Source organism: Apteryx rowi, unplaced genomic scaffold, assembly GCF_003343035.1.
Source record: "Apteryx rowi isolate R43461 unplaced genomic scaffold, aptRow1 scaffold_2, whole genome shotgun sequence".
Classification (NCBI taxonomy): Eukaryota; Metazoa; Chordata; class Aves; order Apterygiformes; family Apterygidae; genus Apteryx; species Apteryx rowi.
In genome coordinates this window covers 3,852,761-3,869,542 of record NW_020448307.1, presented here as the reverse complement: position 1 = coordinate 3,869,542, position 16,782 = coordinate 3,852,761, and the positions used below count along the sequence as shown (strand labels likewise).

General features: G+C 58.9%; 1 protein-coding gene across 6 annotated transcripts in view; it reads right to left on the bottom strand.

The window, feature by feature from the left end:
- Positions 1 to 541: 541 nt before the first annotated feature.
- Positions 542 to 16,782, bottom strand: part of JADE2 (jade family PHD finger 2) — a 114,142-nt gene continuing 97,901 nt past the window's right edge. For 4 of the 6 annotated variants that reach the window (XM_026063299.1, XM_026063300.1, XM_026063301.1 and 1 more), the window contains exons 10-13: positions 14,610 to 15,071; positions 9,634 to 9,751; positions 4,936 to 5,064; positions 542 to 1,545 (exon numbers count right to left, since the gene is read on the bottom strand). In XM_026063299.1, coding sequence (XP_025919084.1) covers positions 671 to 1,545; positions 4,936 to 5,064; positions 9,634 to 9,751; positions 14,610 to 15,071 — 1,584 coding nt within the window. In that variant the 3' untranslated portion in view covers positions 542 to 670. Of the gene's footprint in view, positions 1,546 to 4,935; positions 5,065 to 8,967; positions 9,396 to 9,633; positions 9,752 to 14,609; positions 15,072 to 16,782 lie in introns of those variants that run through there. The other 2 variants (XM_026063302.1, XM_026063303.1) reach the window with 2 other exon arrangements.

Below are 16,782 nucleotides of genomic sequence, written 5' to 3'. Positions count from 1 at the left end.
GAGCCAATTCTGTTTTTTCGAGGGACCTTTGTGGGGGTCTGGCGGTCTGCGGCGCGGCGCCGACTCCGCCGGCTGCTTGGGAGGAGGATGAGGAGGGTGTGCGGCTCGGGAGCAACCTGCCCGCAGCGCCGCTGACGCATCCTGATCCTACCGGAAAGGTGAGGGGGGGAAAAAAAAAAAAACAAATCTAAGGAGGCAAAGCTAACGCCGCGCTCTTCCACCCCGAGCGCTTTCCTCCGACAGGCTTTTTTGTGCTTTATTCCTTGTTTTAGCATCGCCGATTTTCCTTCCTCCCTGCGCGCGTGCGGAGACGTCGCCCCGCTCGGCGCGTGCCGGCGCCCGCGTCCGCCCGGCTGCGCGTAATGCCCGTGGGAGCGCCGTCCCCGCAGGAACGCGGGAGGACGCAACGCCGGCTCCCGCTCCTGCGCCTCTGCCGGGGACGTGCGGGGGACGAAGAGGGGACAACTAGGGTCACAGTAACCTACGTCAGTGAAGCTGAAGCTCTATCTCAGGCATATAGAGAAGAGAAAGACAACAGTGCTGAATCTGAAACTATATATACACACGTTAAAAATCCCCCTCGTTTGTGATACCAGGCAGAAATTGGACATGGCAGTTGTCACTGGGTTGAGGCCTCATCGAGCCGTCACAGTCGGGCAACGCGGCCGCGTTAGGACGCCAAAATGCTCATGCGGACGATATCCTCGCCGCCCGCCTCCAGCTGCCCGCGCGGCCCGCGGCCGCCGCGCGCCTCCCCGTCCGAGTCGCTCATCTCGGCGTCCGAGAAGTAGCCGTCCGTCTCCGCGTCCAAATGGCGCAAGACGGCCTGGGGCCGCTCGCCGGCGGCGGGCCCGCTCGGGGCCTCCGGCTTGGCGGGCTGGGAGCGGCGAGTCCCTCGGCTCTCCTTTGGTAATTTGAACCTCACTACGGTTTTCGGGCTACCTACTGAGTCAGGCACTTGGACCGCGGGGCTGGGCTCCGGCTGGGGGCAAGTCGCCGTCTCCTCCTCGTGGCTCGCCGAGCTCCGCGCGCCCGAAGAGGCGGGCGAGTCGCCGGCTTTGGCGGCAGCTCCCTTCTTGGCCGCCTTCCTCGCGTCGCTAGTCCCTCTGCGCTCCACGGGAAGCTTGGCCGGCGCCTTCTCCGACTTGCTGGGTCGCGAATCGCGAGCGAGGGGCTTCGCCGCGTCGTCCGACAAGTCGCTCGCGTTGTTAGTCCACTGCTCTGAAGCCTCCTGGTGACTCTTGAAGATTGCGTTCAGGCTGTTTTTGGACAGTTTTTTCTTAGTGTTCGTTCTCGTTTTGCTTTTCACCTTCTTCGTGGCCTCGCTCTGCTTGAAGGGAGACCTCAGAGAATGATCCATCATGAAACTCAGCAAGGTCTCCTCGTCCTGCAGGAGCTCCTCGGAGAGGCCCGGCGTGTTGTCCTCGTGGTGGGCGTTGTTGAGCGACCACTCGCTCATGGTCACGTTCTCGGCCGTGATCTGCACCGACTGGGCTAGCCAGCTGTTGAAGAAGGTCCCGTCTATGGGGAAGGAAGTCGCCAAGCCTGAAAAAATAAAAACAGAGAGAATTGCCTCAGAAGTCAGAAACGTCCAGCTTTCCCTTTGATAATGCAATAACTGAGGCATGCGGACTTCAGCAAAGCCCTTTGGTGCTACTGAAATGTTTGAAAGGTCAAGTGCAACGCGCCACGTGGGAAAAGACAAGGCAGCCTACTCAAGTACCAACGGTTAATTTGAGGTATACGGGTTTGCATGACAGCGATCTGAGCAATGCACCACGTGCAACGATGCCCTGCAAAGGTCTTTGCTGTGTGCTCTGCATCGGAAAGGAGAACGTTTCTAGAGCAGATGGGCAAAGCCCAGAAATGGCACGAGGACGCTCTTCGAAGGGCCTTGCCCCTAGTCCAGTGCACGCCGGGCTCAGGGCGAGCCTGCTTGGACCTCGCGGGCCTCCACGGCCGAGCGCGGCGAAGGCTGGCGGGACGGCTCGAAAGCCCGAAGGCGGCTGCTGCAGCAAGCCGAGCTTCTCGCCGAGGAGCCGCCGCTCCCGGACGAGGAAGGCTCGAAGGGCGCAACCCTCACGCCGATCCGGGCAGAAACGTCACAGTGGAGGGACTTTACCACCCTCTCCCCATGGGAAGCACAAACAAATTCCCCCGTTTCAACATCTGGCCTCTTGAGCAACAAGTTTCTGGGGCTCCTGCCTGCTGCGTCGGCTCTGAGAGCCGGTTTGCACTGCACTGGTGTGAGGGTTGCTTTAAATCGCATCAGGAATAAATGCAATCGGTAAGACTAATTTTGCAAGGCGTGAGTGTGCCCCAGCCCCTCACAGCACAGCTGCAGAACATGTTCACATGCAACCGTGAGGTTCGGCCAGCCCAGGTGACCTCCCCTCCTGCAGAGTCAGCAGAGGCCTCCGAGCTTGCTCAACCGACGGGGCACACCTCGTTATACACCAAGAGCAATCCTGCCTTTGCTTAGGCTTTCCCTTGGCTCGTGCGACTGCAAATGTTCCTTAGCGTCCTAAAAGGAGACCGAGCCCTCTTTAAACGCAGACTGATACGCGAGACTACACCCATTTTGTTTTAAATACATCTAATGTAAGCGAGCGGCACCTTCAACACGTTGTAGAGCCGCAACAGGAATGACCTTGGCGCATTCATTTCAAGCATTTCAACCCTTGTTGAAGACCCCTTTGAGGCTGAGCTTGACACTAAGGTCTCTGCTCCTCCACCAAGTCCGGGGATGAAGGCAGGCCCTCGGGATTTGACCTGTTGCTATGAAGATGAACTACTCCAGATACAGCCAAATTCCTAAGGGGCAGGAGCCGTTAACACACCTGTATGGTGCGCGGGAGAGACGGGCACTGAGCAGCAGAAAGCTCTTCTGGTCCAGCGCAAACAGCTCGGCAATAGTCTTGACTGCCCCACCTTTACGTGACTGCAACACGCTGCGCTCACCTAACTCTCTAACATGACCCTAAAAACTCAGCCGATCCTAACAGAGCAGGGCTCAGGCCTCGACACAGTTGCTGAATTATCCCGTGAAGAGTTAAGGAGTGGAAAACGCGTGAAAGCGGCTGCTGCGAAGACCTGCCCTGACCACGTGTCCCTGACCGCCAGCCCAGGCGCGCCCCGGCGGGGGACGGGGTTCCTGCTGAGCCGGTGTCCTTCGCAGTCACGTGGTGCCCGAACGATCGACAGAACCGACGGCAAGCGGGTGAAGGGGACCGATTTCCAAAGACCGTTTAAAGCCAGCTAAATACATGTGCAAAGGCAACGCGGGAGGCACGGGAGTTTGAGAACCATCTCCAGATCCTCAAAGGTGTGAAAACTCAAGAAGAGGAGCAGCGATGACAGGCTATGATGGAAAAAGCCGAAAAACTTCCTATAATTGTGTCTGAGGAGAGGGCAAGAAGGAACGTTACGGGCTGGGATGCGGCAAAGCAGCAGAGAGAGAAGCAACTCTAAAACCTAGCGAGAGACACACCTGCACAAGCACAACCGGTTTTGATTCCCATAATGGAAACCCACCAGTTCAAGGCTACAGCTGGTTTTACGGATCAAGGAAAATTTAGATGAGCCATCGCCGGGGGGTGAACCAGCTCAGGCCCCGGGACGTCCCCCAGGAAACCCTGAGCACCCACTGCCAACAGCGCTGGCGCTCGGCCGAGGGCTTCTCGGGCGCTGCGAGGCGCTTGGGACCCTGCGGTCGCACGCTGCAACGAGACGCCTGGTCGAGGCCGGGATTCCCGCTTCTCCCCAGGCCTCCGGCGGGGCGTCCTCGCGGCCACGGGCAGGCTATTGCACCGGACTGGACATCCACCAAGAACAGTCAGCGGGGCAAATTTTGGAATGCCCGAAGTGCGGTTTCTCGGCTTTCTACCCGCCTGTTTTTACGGAAAACATCAGAACTTAATTATCCGTGCGACTGGCTGCGTTTGCCCCGAGCAAAACCGCGTGCGCCACGCCGGGGCGGTTCAAGGGCAGGCGAGTGCGGAGGTCGTGCCGGGTCCTACCCCTGCCCCTTCGCCACCTCCTGCGCCGCTTGGCTTTTCTCCATGAGCCCTTTAGGGAAAAAAAAAAAACCCAGTCCCTGCCGCTACCTGCCTGCTGAGGGGGCAATGCAGCTCTCCTTCCTCGGAAGCTCCCAAGGGAGCTTGGGCCCTCCCTGATCCCAAGCGATGCCCCAAGCGAAGCCCCAAGCTCGTTGCGACATCCGTGAGGTTGCAAAGCCTCGGCGCAGCTTTCCAAGCGCTCCCTCTCCCACCCCGCTGCCCGGTTTTGCAGGGCTCGCTGAAGTTCGCTCTCTCTCTCTCCAAGACTCCCATTGCATTCGGCAGAAAGCGCCCCAGAAAACCAGGCGTCCCCGCGGTTGGGAATGGCACGGACAAAATGAGCACAAAAACTGCATTTCTAAAGGGAAAGAGGTAGCTCCCCCCCCGAGTCTCCGAGCGCCTCCCCGGGCCGGCGGCCGGCCCCCTCCGTCCCCCCGCGGGAGGCTGAGCACGAGCGCGCTCGCTGCCTGCCAGGCTCCCCCACCCGGGTGCACGGAGGGTCCATGCGATTAAAACGCGCAGCCTACGCGCTTCCTTCACCGGCAGCGCCGCAACGACAGCGCCGAGCGCACGGAGCACGAGCACTGCTCCGGAGCGGGTAAGTCTGATTTTATCCCCGGAAAGCAAAAAAAATTAAATAAAAAAAAATAAAATAAAGTCACCGTTCAGCGGTAAGTGCTATTTTTGCAGCGCATGCCCCCAGCCGGGCTCAGCCCCCGGGGCTCGGGGCGGGTGCTTGGCACCCCCCGCACCGGAGCGGTCTCGCCGGCCGAGCTGGGACCGCCCGCACCGCGCGCGGCGCTCCGTCCCGCTGCTCCCCGAGCCGGGGGCCGCCAGCGCCACGGGCCAACGCCGCGGCCCTAAAAATCAGACTTACCCAGTTGTCCCAACACAGTTTCGTTGACCGATTTCCTTTTCTCTGTCTTCTCGGGACTATTTTTTCTACCATCTCTTCCTTTCCTTCGCGGGTCACTTTTCTTACCCTTTGTCTTCTTCCCAGTTTGTTCTGGCATTTTTTAGAAAGAAAGGAAAACTCCATGTGAGAGCACGTAAGAGGGAGGCTGCGGTGAGCAAGTTACCCTGGGCACCTGCGAGACCTGCCGAGCTCCCGCGCGCCGCCGCGCACCGGCTCCCTGCGGAGCAGCGGCTCTTTTTGGGCCGCGCGTACGCTAAAGTCTCTATCGCTTAAGAAATCCGAGTCCGGCAGGTTGCACAAAAGAGACGTTTGAGCCTCGGTTGGTGAATTTGCCACTGGCACAGGCAAAGTGCTGCTGAAGGCAGCGGACTGGCCCGGCACTGGCCAGGAGCCCGGGGGCTTGCCGATCCCGCGGTGCCGTGCCGAGGCCCCCGCCACCACCGCTGCCATGCCAAGCAAACCTGGCGGAAACGGGACTGGCAGCATTTTTAACACGGACCTTGATTTGGTCTGACCTTTTGGCTGCGATAACTGCTCGGGTTCATACTGCGCAGTGATGAAAAAAACCCCCCGAAGTTGCAAAACTGAAGCAGCGTACTGAACATTAACTGGAGGAGGAAAGATGATCAACGTTGCCTATGGAAAGCCAGGAATATAACTCTTAGCTATGCAGATGTTCAGCTAAAAATCAGTATTTCCTAACCGGCCGGATTTATTCCTCTTGGGTAAACAGGACAAATAAGTAGTCTATGAAAGCAGAGCTTGCATTGCCAAGCCAAATACACCGAAGGTTTTTACTTACTCCGTTAGGTCACTCTCCCAAAGAAGTCCATGCTAACGCTTCTATTAATTTTTGGAGGGGGAAGACTATTGCCCTTAACCCAAACTTGGGAGTCTGGATGGCTGCGGGGACCGGAGGTGAGACATGAAGCTTTTCACAGCTTGGCCGTTGGGTCAACTCTGCAAAGCCGCCCAGTTCTCAGAGCAGTAACTAAGGATTCGATGCGGTTCCCGACGGAAAGGCGTCAGCTTGTTGCACCGGCCACCAGCGGGACCGGGAACAGCCTCGGCAGAGGGGCTGGGAGCGACCGGCTCGGAGGGAACCACTTCTCCTCCGCCCTCCTCGGAAACGCCCTGGGGAGCCGGGGAGCGACTCCGCATTGCACTTGCCCAAGGTGGGATTAACGGAGCATTTGCAGTCCTGGGGTTGCCCAGCCAGGAGCCCCGCACGAGCAAAGGACTCGCCGAAAGGAAGAAAAACAAAAGCAGGACTGGTATTTGCTGCATTCCTGCCAAATAGCTGCAGAAACGCAGACACATTTTTCACTTCACTTGCAAAATAAAAATATAACTTTGTTTGGACAGCGCAAGGGTTCTAAAGAGAAACAGGAATGTTACTTTCCGAAACGGAACCCGTCAGAATAGTAGCCGGGTTTCAAAGCCAGACAGTGTTTACTTTCCACTTCATGCGAAAAAAAAAAAACCAAAAACCAACAAAAAAAAACCCAAACAGGAGACAGAGGGGGGTGCATTTTACATGGGCAATTCTCACTAGTTTTATTAAAGATCTCCTGCTTAAATGATCACTTATCGGTGGGGAAAACAAACCCCTCTACTTCTGAGTTTTAATGTGGGAGCCATTCCAAAAACACCTGTGCCAAGAACATCTCTGGAGCAACCCCAGCAGATCTGGGTCGGTAACTACTGTGGCAGCAGTTCAAAACCAGACTCATCCGAGCAAAGTAATGCAAATGGCTTCCTTTTGCCGAAATCCCAGCTACGCGGACCGGCCCGACCAGGAGCCGCGCGGAGGGACGGCTGCAGGAGCGACCGCCCCGGCTCTCGCCCCCCTTGCTGCTCCGCAGCGGTGCAAGGCGCAGCGAGGAGCACGGCTCGTCCTGCAAGGTGCTGAAGGGCTCCAAGCGCTGTCAGCCGGAACCGGGGAGGCTTAGCAAACGCGTGCACGCTGAGAGCGTTTTGTAGGATTAGGGGCTAAAACGGGGAGCGTCTGGGATGACAGCGGGAAGAGTTACTGCCCTGTACAGCCCTCAAGTGACCCGCTTAAACGCGGAGGCGTCCCATTGCCTCCACGGTGGGGTTAAGCAGAAACCCAACGAGGGACGATGCAGACCGAGGGGTGATGCCAGCTCGCAGCTGGGAGCCAACGCGGGGGCAAACCGAGAGGGATACGAGGGAGAAGCCACGGAGGAAACCCGGTGCCCAGGACAGAGGAAACTGCTCGCTCAGGCACCGCTGGGCACAACAGCTCCCGAGACCGGTGCCGCCACCGAGCCGGCGCACGAACACGAGCCGCTCAGCCTAGTGATTACTGTCTGCTTCAACCCGGTGCAAACAGAAAATAAACCCCAAAACCTGCCGCTCGCCTCCGGGCTCGCTCCCGATTCGCGTGGGTATCTAGAGAGCAGGATTAGGGCCCGTAATTTCCTCCCCGCGTCTGGGATTGCGGTTTATGGCCGGAGGCGACCTCCGCTGCAGGGAAGAGCGCAGCTTCCCCAGGGAGCGGGGACTCCGGCGCCTGATCACCCGCGTGGCTCGGGGCGCCCGGGAGCGGATTCCTGCATTTCCGCAGCGGGGCTGCTTCGCTGGCGACAGCAGTGCCGCGGCTCCGGAGGCTGCCAATCCATCCGCAGCCCTAACCGAAAAACCCATCCCCTGAGACAGGCAGCTCAGCTCCAGCCGGCTCAGATCGTAAAACCGATGATTGGCAAAGGCGAACCATTCGGAGAAGGAGGAAATAACATTTGCATCAAAATGCAATAAGTAATTACAAAGCCCGCATACCGATCTGCCGCATGAATCACCCTGTAACTACAGCTTCGTCTCCGGTAACTCACCTTTAGGCAGAACAAACATTGCATTAATCGGAGGCTTGTTTTTCCCCGAGTACACGCGTGCCGTTTGCAAGGACGGTAACTCCGCGGCACCGGGCTCCGGGGCTCGCACGGCTCCGCGGGGCACGCGGAGGAGCCCTCACCCCCCGGACGCGGCTCCTCCTCACCCGTCAGCCTCTCACCCGGGCCTCGGGCCCATCACCCGTACCCACGTGCCCATCACCCGTGCCCTCGCGCCCATGGGGACTGCCGCTGGGGCCGGGGTGCCCAGCTCTCCTCGCCGAGGAGCTGCCGACTCCAACTTCACGACTCCGTTAGGGACAGGGGCAGTCGTGCGTGGGACGGTCCGACCTCTAAAGCCATTCAGAGGAAGGCAGGTACCGGGGCAGATTTCCAGATGTCCAATTCCCCCGTTTCGGGGGCGGTAAGCTCCTAACCTGCCCTAACAGCGAGGCTGCTCCTTGCACAGCATGGGCCACCAAGAGCTACGCTTGCGGCTGGAGCCTCCTGCCCCGCGCGGGAAAGGCCAGGCGTTTCCCCGGGAATATGGGGGAAACCGCCCGGCACGGCTGTCCCGGGGGGCTGGGAATCGCTCGCAGGACACGTAACACGGGGCTCCAGCTCGCGGCGCTCTGCTGGGACGCGTCTCGTGCTTGCCCAGCCCGGTTAGCTGCAAGACCGGGCGAGCGGGGAGCAGGGCGCGCAGAGCGACGCGCACGGCCGCCGGTGGTTTGTGGCAGCAGGAACCGAGATCTAAAGCATCCTTGAGCCCGCGCCGGATGCGGCCCGGGAGGCGGGAGGAATCCGCGCGGCATCCGAGGCACGGACCTCTCGGCGGGCGCAGCGCTCGGCCTCCAGCCCGCCAGCCAAAGGAAACGTCTGTAAGGCAGAGCTCGGCCCAGACAGTTCCCGAAGAAACCCCAAACACGTGATGGCTTCGAACGCAACGCCAAAGCCACAAACACAACAACCGTCGGAAGAGCCTGCCAAAGCGCCAGATGCTGCTGCTGGAAAAACTGTTAGGCAGCCACGGCGTCCGGGTCCTGCGCTGCCACCGAGAGAAAGGGAGGAGGCACCAGGAGCTGCGGGCTCAGGCACTGCTCGTTAAAAAAAGGGAAAAAAAAATAATAAAAAAAAGGCACAGAAAGAAACCAACTTTATTTCAGCTCCTTAACAAAAAGGCGCCGGAGGCTTCGCATGAAGCATGCATGATGTTCTCCGCTAACAGAGACGTGGAGCAGGGGGGATTACAAACTACCAGAGCTAAAAGGAGACGGCATCTAGGAGTAAAAGCCAGCCCGTCGGCAGCTTAACCTTCGATTCCTGACAGAGCCAGAGGCAACTGCAGCGGATCCAAAGCAACTGCTGCTAAAAGCATGCCAGGGAGCCAGCTGCCGCAGTTAAAGCCCCAGCGTCGGGAGCCCTGGGCCCAGGATCTGCAGTCTCCTTCCAAAGGGGAGGTGACGGCACAAAGTGCTCCAGCAGCAGCAGCAGCAGCTCCATGCCAGTCCCTGAAACGCTGCTTTCATAGGAATATCTAACCGAATGGTTAGTTGTGCTGCCTGAGCCCTGCGGAGAGGAGGATCGAGAGGGTTTTGTGAAAACAAGGATCTCTGACACTCCGGTCACCCAGGGTACGACTTTATTATGTGTTTCTGAACAAAACTGTAAATGTTAGGAGAGTCAACAGATGACACAGCGAGGGAGGGGACGGCTCTCACTGCCTTTAGGTGGGGCACCGGAGGCTTGCTTCAGAGGATGGCATTGACAGTATCTGCGAGAACAAGCTCTTGGAAGAGGTACTGACCTGGGTAAAGATCTTTCTCAATAAGCTTCATCTGGAGATGGAAGATCTGCTCCTGAAGTTTACAAATGGTGTGCTTCATTTTCTCCCGTCTTGTCACCATGTAACAGAGGTTTCTAACCTACAGAGACACAAGAAAGAGTTTCCACTTTAAGTTGGGCTCCAAAGCAGGTCCCCCGTCCTGGTGCACCAAAACCTCCGCCTGGGGCTGTCGGCGTATGCCAGCACTACAGAAGAGGGCTCTTGATCTCAACTGCATTAACACATATGAAAAAAACACGCAGTGAACGGTTCACGGCCTGAATGGCTCTATCCTGGCTCCGAAAACCAGGACCCTACAGGAGGCGAGACGGCTGGCTTGTCTTCAGAGCACGTGCGCGATGCACGGGTACCTCCGGAGACACGGTCTTGCTCACCGACGGCAAACCCACAACCCGACCACCAGCCTAGCCACCAGTCCCCCACAAAGCCCTGCCGCCACGAGCCGGCGCGGGGGGAGGAAGGGGGCTGGCACCCTCCTCCGCAGCCCGCAACGACCCGCGATCCCTCCCTCCGGCTGCCGAGGACGCGAGCGGGCGAGCGCGAGACCGGCAGGGCAGCGACGAGGTGGCCCGAGATGGTCAGCGCAAGCCCTGCTCTAGCACGGGACACTTCACCTATCAGTCTGGGCACTGTCAGTGCACAACTTCGTGGGCTGCAGAGGGTTTGGGGTTGGTTCTGGTCCTTTATCCTACCTTCTTCTGAACAGAAACAATAAGCAAGTTAATCTTTAACCTGCTCCATCCAAAGGCCCATGGCCTGAATTCACACGGATCTGCACTGCAGCGTCGCTGCTTCCCAGGGCTTCAGCGCAGCCCGAGCAGCACGGCACACACGGCGTCAAACAGGGCCAAGGGCTCCGGTAATCTGGTGTGATTAATCAAGATTAACTTTCAGTATTTATTGCGGTATAGCCTTTAAATTGTGCTGTCGATAAGCATTAGTGACCAATATCCGCAAAACGGGAACAGAGCCAGGAGAAACAGGGGCGAATTACTTTATGATCTTACCCAGGTATGGCGATGCTGATGACGCACCGGCTTTTTTAACCTCCTGGTAACTGTTCGCAGACCTAACGAAGGAGTTAACGTCCCTAAAGGAGCTTGAAAAGCTCAGGAGAAAGGACACTATAGAATTAGGGTGATAATGTACGGATGTGCACAGGCCTGGCAGATGCAAGGAGACCCAGACGTCCAGCCACGGGACCGAGCCTTGAGCTTGGGGAAGGCAGAGGCGCTCACGTAGGGTAGCTCAGCACCCGAGCCATGCACGTGCCCCGCTCACACTCCATCTAGAAACTGGCTCAAAAACACCCAGTGCCGGGTGGTGCGCTGCTCCCGTGGGTCCATGCTCAGTTCTCACTCACACATTACTTTCTCTGCATTTCACATGGATCCGGGCAGCGAGGGAAAGGGACCCTCTTCCAGCCCAAGTGGAGCAGGCATGGGTGGGAAGGATGGGCAGGTAGGGGGTGATGAGCTCCTGGAAGCCAGGGCCTTACGAAACCGGCTGTTTCTCTACAGCAGATGCCAGGGCAGAGGGTACGAAACACAGGGAAACACCCCACCGCGGCAGGGCCGGGTCGGCAGCACCGCGCAGCGGGGCAGCTCCGCCGCCGCAGCCTGGCCGGCTTCCTCCTCGCGTGGCTGCGGTCGGAGGGAGAGCGCGACTCTGTCACCACGGCGGCAGCGGGGGTCAATATTTTTGGAGGAAATGTACGGTTTCGGCTGTGAAACAGAAGATGCTAACGGTATCGAAGGCGATTTGACTGCGCGTTTCCTCCGCTGCCCGAGACGCCCAAAGAGCAAAACTGCAGGCGACAGAGCAAGGAGGGAAACTCGGTCTGCGGGAGCTCAGAGGAGGAACCGGCCATACGGGTGCGTTCAGCAGTTTGTACGGGCGCGTCAACGCTCGCACGTGGTGTCGGTGCCTCCTTCCGCTCTTTCCCCCCCACCTCTTTCTCAAAATCCGTTCTGCCGATGAAGCCCACACAGCGGGGCAATCCCAGGCCTTGGAGCCACGGAACGGAGAAGACTTTTCTAATTACTGACTCCATTCGCCAGCCCCGGCTGAGCACTCTCTCCTGGGCCACCCCGCGGCGGTGGCATCCTTCATCTCCTCCCAGAGACACCTCCGCAGCCTGCCCCACCACCGGGACCTCCTTCATCTCCTCCCAGAGACACCTCCGCAGCCTGCCCCACCACCGGGACCTCCTTCATCTCCTCCCAGAGACACCTGCCCCACCGCTGCGATGTCCTTCATCTTCTCCCAGAGATGCCTCCACAGCCCAAGCGCTCTCCTGCCAGGAGGCTTTCCTGGGCTGCAGCTTCCGTTTTGCCTTTTAAAACCCAACCAAGTTACTTCGAGTTATTTGGAGCACCTAAGAGACTTCGCTGCCACGTTTTCACCCTTTTTGACCCAGAACTGCTTGCTGTTTTCGGCGCTGGGCGCGTTTAGCTCCCCAATCGGCCCATTCCTCAGTCCTGTGACGCTTCCCCCAACGCCGCCTTCGTGCCGGCACGGGGCAGAGCCAGCTGCCCTGCCAGACCCTGCCGTCGTGAGCTATAAACTCCTACGCGATCACCCAAACATCCAGGGACCTCGGTGTCGCCTAAGGACAATTTGGAAACACTCACGTATATAGGAGAGAAAAGCTGCTCTTTTCGTTTTTTCCCCCGTAATCCCCTAGCTGTAAATATGAACAAGTGAGTTATACACTGTATACTTTACTACGTTCTCTCCTTTTTGTTCTGGATTGAAGGAAACACCAGACTAAAATTTCTTTACCAGGAGAACGACTGCCTCTAGCAACCTGTATATCAAAGCGCTCGGTGGTATCTCTTCTCTATGATTTTGTATTCCTGGAAGAAAACATTAGCCGTGCTCAGCTTGGAGACCGCGGGTATTTACACACGCTTACACAGCTGAACGCCGGCAGCGCTGCTCCCCCCAGCCCAGCTCCAGGTGCTGGGAAGCTACCAAAGCCTGGGAGCTGCAGAGCTTTTTGTTAAAGCTAATTTAAACAACCAGTTCTTGGAACAAGCTTTAAAAAAAGAAGAAAAAAAAAAGAAAAGAGGGTTTTGTTTTCACTGTTTGCAATCAGGGCAGCGGTGCAGTGTGCCGGCACCACGCGCGGCCGGAGCGGAGACCTGCCGTGCGCCGGCCGGAGCGGGAAGGAGACCCATACTGCTCGCCTGAGCGCTGGACTTTTTGTTCTGGCCAGGGTTTGCTGTTCCCTCGCTTGGAAGAAGAGCAAATACACGGATCCTCCCCGGGCCGATAGCGAGACGTGTCAGGGAGTCGTGAAGCGGGGACTGAACGTGGATGGGGAAGGACCCCGTGAAGCTGGGATGTGACTTTGGAGAGCGAGCAACATGGTAAAACTCAGAGTTTTGACACAAAGAAATGAAGGAGAAGCTGCCACGCCGCATCTCTGAGCTAGGCAGCTCCTTGCAAAGGCAAAGTGCTTTATCCAGAGATGCACAATAATTTAACAGAGCCAGGAAAGCCAAGCTGAGAGCAAGCGAAAGCAAAGGGAACTGAATTAGTCTTGTTTAGGTTTGCAGTAAAGCATACGAGCAAAAAAAGAAGAGCTGAACTTGTGGTCCTGAGATCCCGCAGCTGCAGGACATTGCCTACAGCCGGTTAGCGACCAGGATCACGCGGACCTCTGCAGCCCTCACCGACCGCCGGGCCCCGGCTCCCGTGCGAGCGCAGAGCGGCGTCTTCAGCACGCTGCCGAGGCCTGCGCCAGGCTGCAAAGCTAACCCGAACGCGCGGTTTGCTACCAAATATTAACGACCCGGAGCGGCACTGGGTGCTGCGCGCGAGCTGAAGCCAAGCCTGCGCCGGGGAGCGCCGGCCCCGCAGGTCGGCGCAGCGCTTGTACGGCAGGTTTGCACAAAACCGTTGCAAGCGCCGCGTCTCCTTGGGCCCCTCTTGAGGAGCTCTGCATCTTCAGAAGCTCCTTGACCAAACGCGTCAGACGGGCAGCGGGGCAGCAGTGAGGTAAAGGCAGCGGTGAGGTGTTCGGTACCAAAGGCCGACTCCGCCACAGGAAAGGGACCAAGCCCACCCACTGGCTGGAGGTCAGTTGCTCTCAGGACCGTCGAAAACGGGCAGGTACGGGTTTGCTCCGGGATCTCCTTCTCAAGGATGGAGCTAGGTCCGATACGTACTGCAGGGAGGCTCCCCTATCCCACCTTCCCCGCTGCCGCAGCTCTCGCCTTGCCCGCTCCTCCCGGGCGCGTGGCCATCGGAGCAAACCTGCATGCAGTCCGGCGCTCCGGCACACGCGGGGCTCCGGCGAGCTCCTGCCGCCGGCCGCGTGACCGAGGCGCCGGCAGCAGATGCGGCAGCAGGCAGCACGCGGCGCGACGGCCCGGCGCTGCCATCTCACCGGCGGCTGCTCTCCCTCGGCCGCGCGGAGGCCGCTGCTCCCGCTCCTGCCCCCAGCTCCCGCCCAGGCGCGGGCAGTGCCGGAGCCCCGAGGGACGCCAGGCGCCCATGGGGGCACAGCGCGGCGCCGTTCACACCGCCCGGCCAGCACCCCTCTCCCCGCGAAGGCAGGAGGAGAGACGCCAGACCCCCCCCCCACCCACATTTGCTCTTCTGAACTTACAGCTGAGACCGCCAGAAACTCATTTCATCCATGCCAGCATTGCTGCAGCGATGACATGCGCACACCGAGACCTGGACCAGATGGTCCACGCGACTGTGCCGCCTCATCGCGTTTCGAAAGGCCAGCCTGGGGACGAGGAGACGCGGGGGGACGTACGTGCTCTCCTCCGCTCTGGAGCAACGCCGAAGGGGAGCAAGTGCTAGCGGAGTCCGGCTGAGTCAAGGGACAACAGGGCCGACTGCGCCTATCGGCCCCAGCACACATCAAAGCAGCTTTGGCAGAAACGCGGGCACGGCATTAAAGCAAAAACTGTACTCACCCTCTCCAGGTCTTGCCTGAGGTGCATGAAGAGCTTCAAGCGCCGGTAGAGAACGTCCTGTTCTTGCTGGGCCAAGTTGTCCACTTCGTCTGTTTTTGGTGTCAGCAGCGGCTTGTTGGAGTTTGCTTTCCTCTTCAGCTTCCAGTACTGATAGACAAAATCCACCAGCGATTCGCTTAAGTCAAGGTTCTCCGCCACCTCTGAAGGCTTCACGAGTTCATAGAAGTCCTCCTCCAGCTGCTGGAGCTTCTGCTTCCGCAGCGTGACCTTCTCCAAGTCCAGCTGGGCTTGGTCGGGCTCTGTCCGTGCCTCCTCCGGGAGTTTGGTGGCGCCGGTGCTGTGCTCGAGGCAGAAGGACTTGAACTTCACTTCGTCATTGTCCGCTAAAATAGTCCGCATGTCGAGGTTGTGGTCGAAGGCGCAGGTGACGTGGAACGCCGTGACGCAGGCGGGCATGGAGCACTGCGGAGAGGAGAGCGAGGGTTACGCGGCGTCTCCCTCCCTGCCCGGCCCGCGAGCGCCTCCGCGGAGAAGGACGCGGGACCTGCGCCGGCATCGCGGCCGCGGGAGCCGGGCCGATCGGAATCGGCAGGCGACTGCTGCTCTGCAACGAACCCCAGCAGAAACCGCGGTGCGCCAGGTTTCGGCGGGCCCCTCTCCACCTCACCTGCCGTCCCTCCTCTCCGCGAGGGGCCTTGCCCCTCTTTCGCCTGCCACAAACGCAAGTTTCTGACAGTTCCTCCAACCGCGCGTGTGAACAGTCGGAGACGACGGTACCGTCCCCTGCGATGCTCAGAGGCTGCGAGCGGACTTCTCCTGCTTGAGAAGTTTTCATCTCCACTTCACCTACCTCCTTAAATTACTCCACTCGTTCCTGTTCCCACCTCTAGAAACTGATTTGCAAGTTTTACTGAAAACGTACCAACGGCGTCAAGGTCTGCGAGCGAAGCCGGGACCTCGGGAGCCGTCGGGGTTCCCCGCGCACGCGGCCTCTACGGCCAAGAGTTTCTCCTCTTGGAATTTCACAGCCTCTCATGAGCCTCATCGAAAAAATAAAATATCTCTATGCACATGGGACAAAACATCTTGAAAACGACCTTTCTAGAGCAGGCACGGCGGCCCGACTGTTTAGACTTCCAGCAATTCTGCTGGATGACCTCACGCTCGCGGTGCTGTGGATTGCCCAGGCTGCAAAGCCGGGAACCTGCTTCCCGCGGCAGGAAGCGCCGCTCCCGGCCAGCGCCGCCCGCGGCACGCGCCCCCTCCAGCCTGTAACTGCGTTTTAAGGCTCAGGGTGCTGGGTAACTACATAAACCATAACCCAGAAGAAACCAGTCTGTTCCAGCTGCTAACGACCAGTTAAAGGGCAATAACGAGCCCCGTTAGTGCAGGCGCCGCGTTCGGGCGCTCGCACAGCGCCGGCTCTCGCGGGGAGCGTGCAAAGGCCGCGCTGGTTCCCGAAGGCTGAGGACAAACAATTCGGGATACGGTTTTAGCGGGGTTTTGCTATGTTTTAATTTTCAAACGGGAAGAAACGCGACGGAGTATTGGCGGGACAGACGTTTTATTGCTTTTTATCTCTGCCCCGTCCGCCCTGGATTCCTGCGCTGCTGCTAAGCGCCGTTTTTGGATATTTTTCCCTTGACTTTTTGTTTATGGATCTGCTGGCGCTCGCGGAAGCGGGAGGCTAATAACGCCGCCAGGGCCAAGAAAAGCGCGAGCAAGCTGGCGCAAAGCAGCGCGGCGCTGCAGCCCGCCTCCCCGCCGCGGGCGAGCCGGCGACGGCCTGAGCGCCGAGCGCGCGTGGTTTTGGTAACGAAAGAGGGAGGGGGGGAGCGCAGCGCGGCGTTCGGCTCCCGCATCTCTTCGCTGGAGCCGGGGCATCGTGCGCCGGCTGCCGAACCGCGCACGCTCGCTCCCGAAGTCGCCGAGCGAGGATGAACACGGCAAGGAGATGCAGCGGCATTGGACGGAGTCGCTTTTCCGCGCTTTAACGGCACTTGGAGGCTGGAGGCCTTCGCCAGCTAAGTAAGTTCGTTCCCTTGATGGAGCTTTCTCGTCTGGTAGCCAAAAAGGTAATTCTGCGGCACGGAGCTATAGGGCTCCCGATGGAGGCGACTGTTTCTGTTTCGGCACAGCAGCTGGGGGTGCTTTAAACTAAATCGCCGGGAAG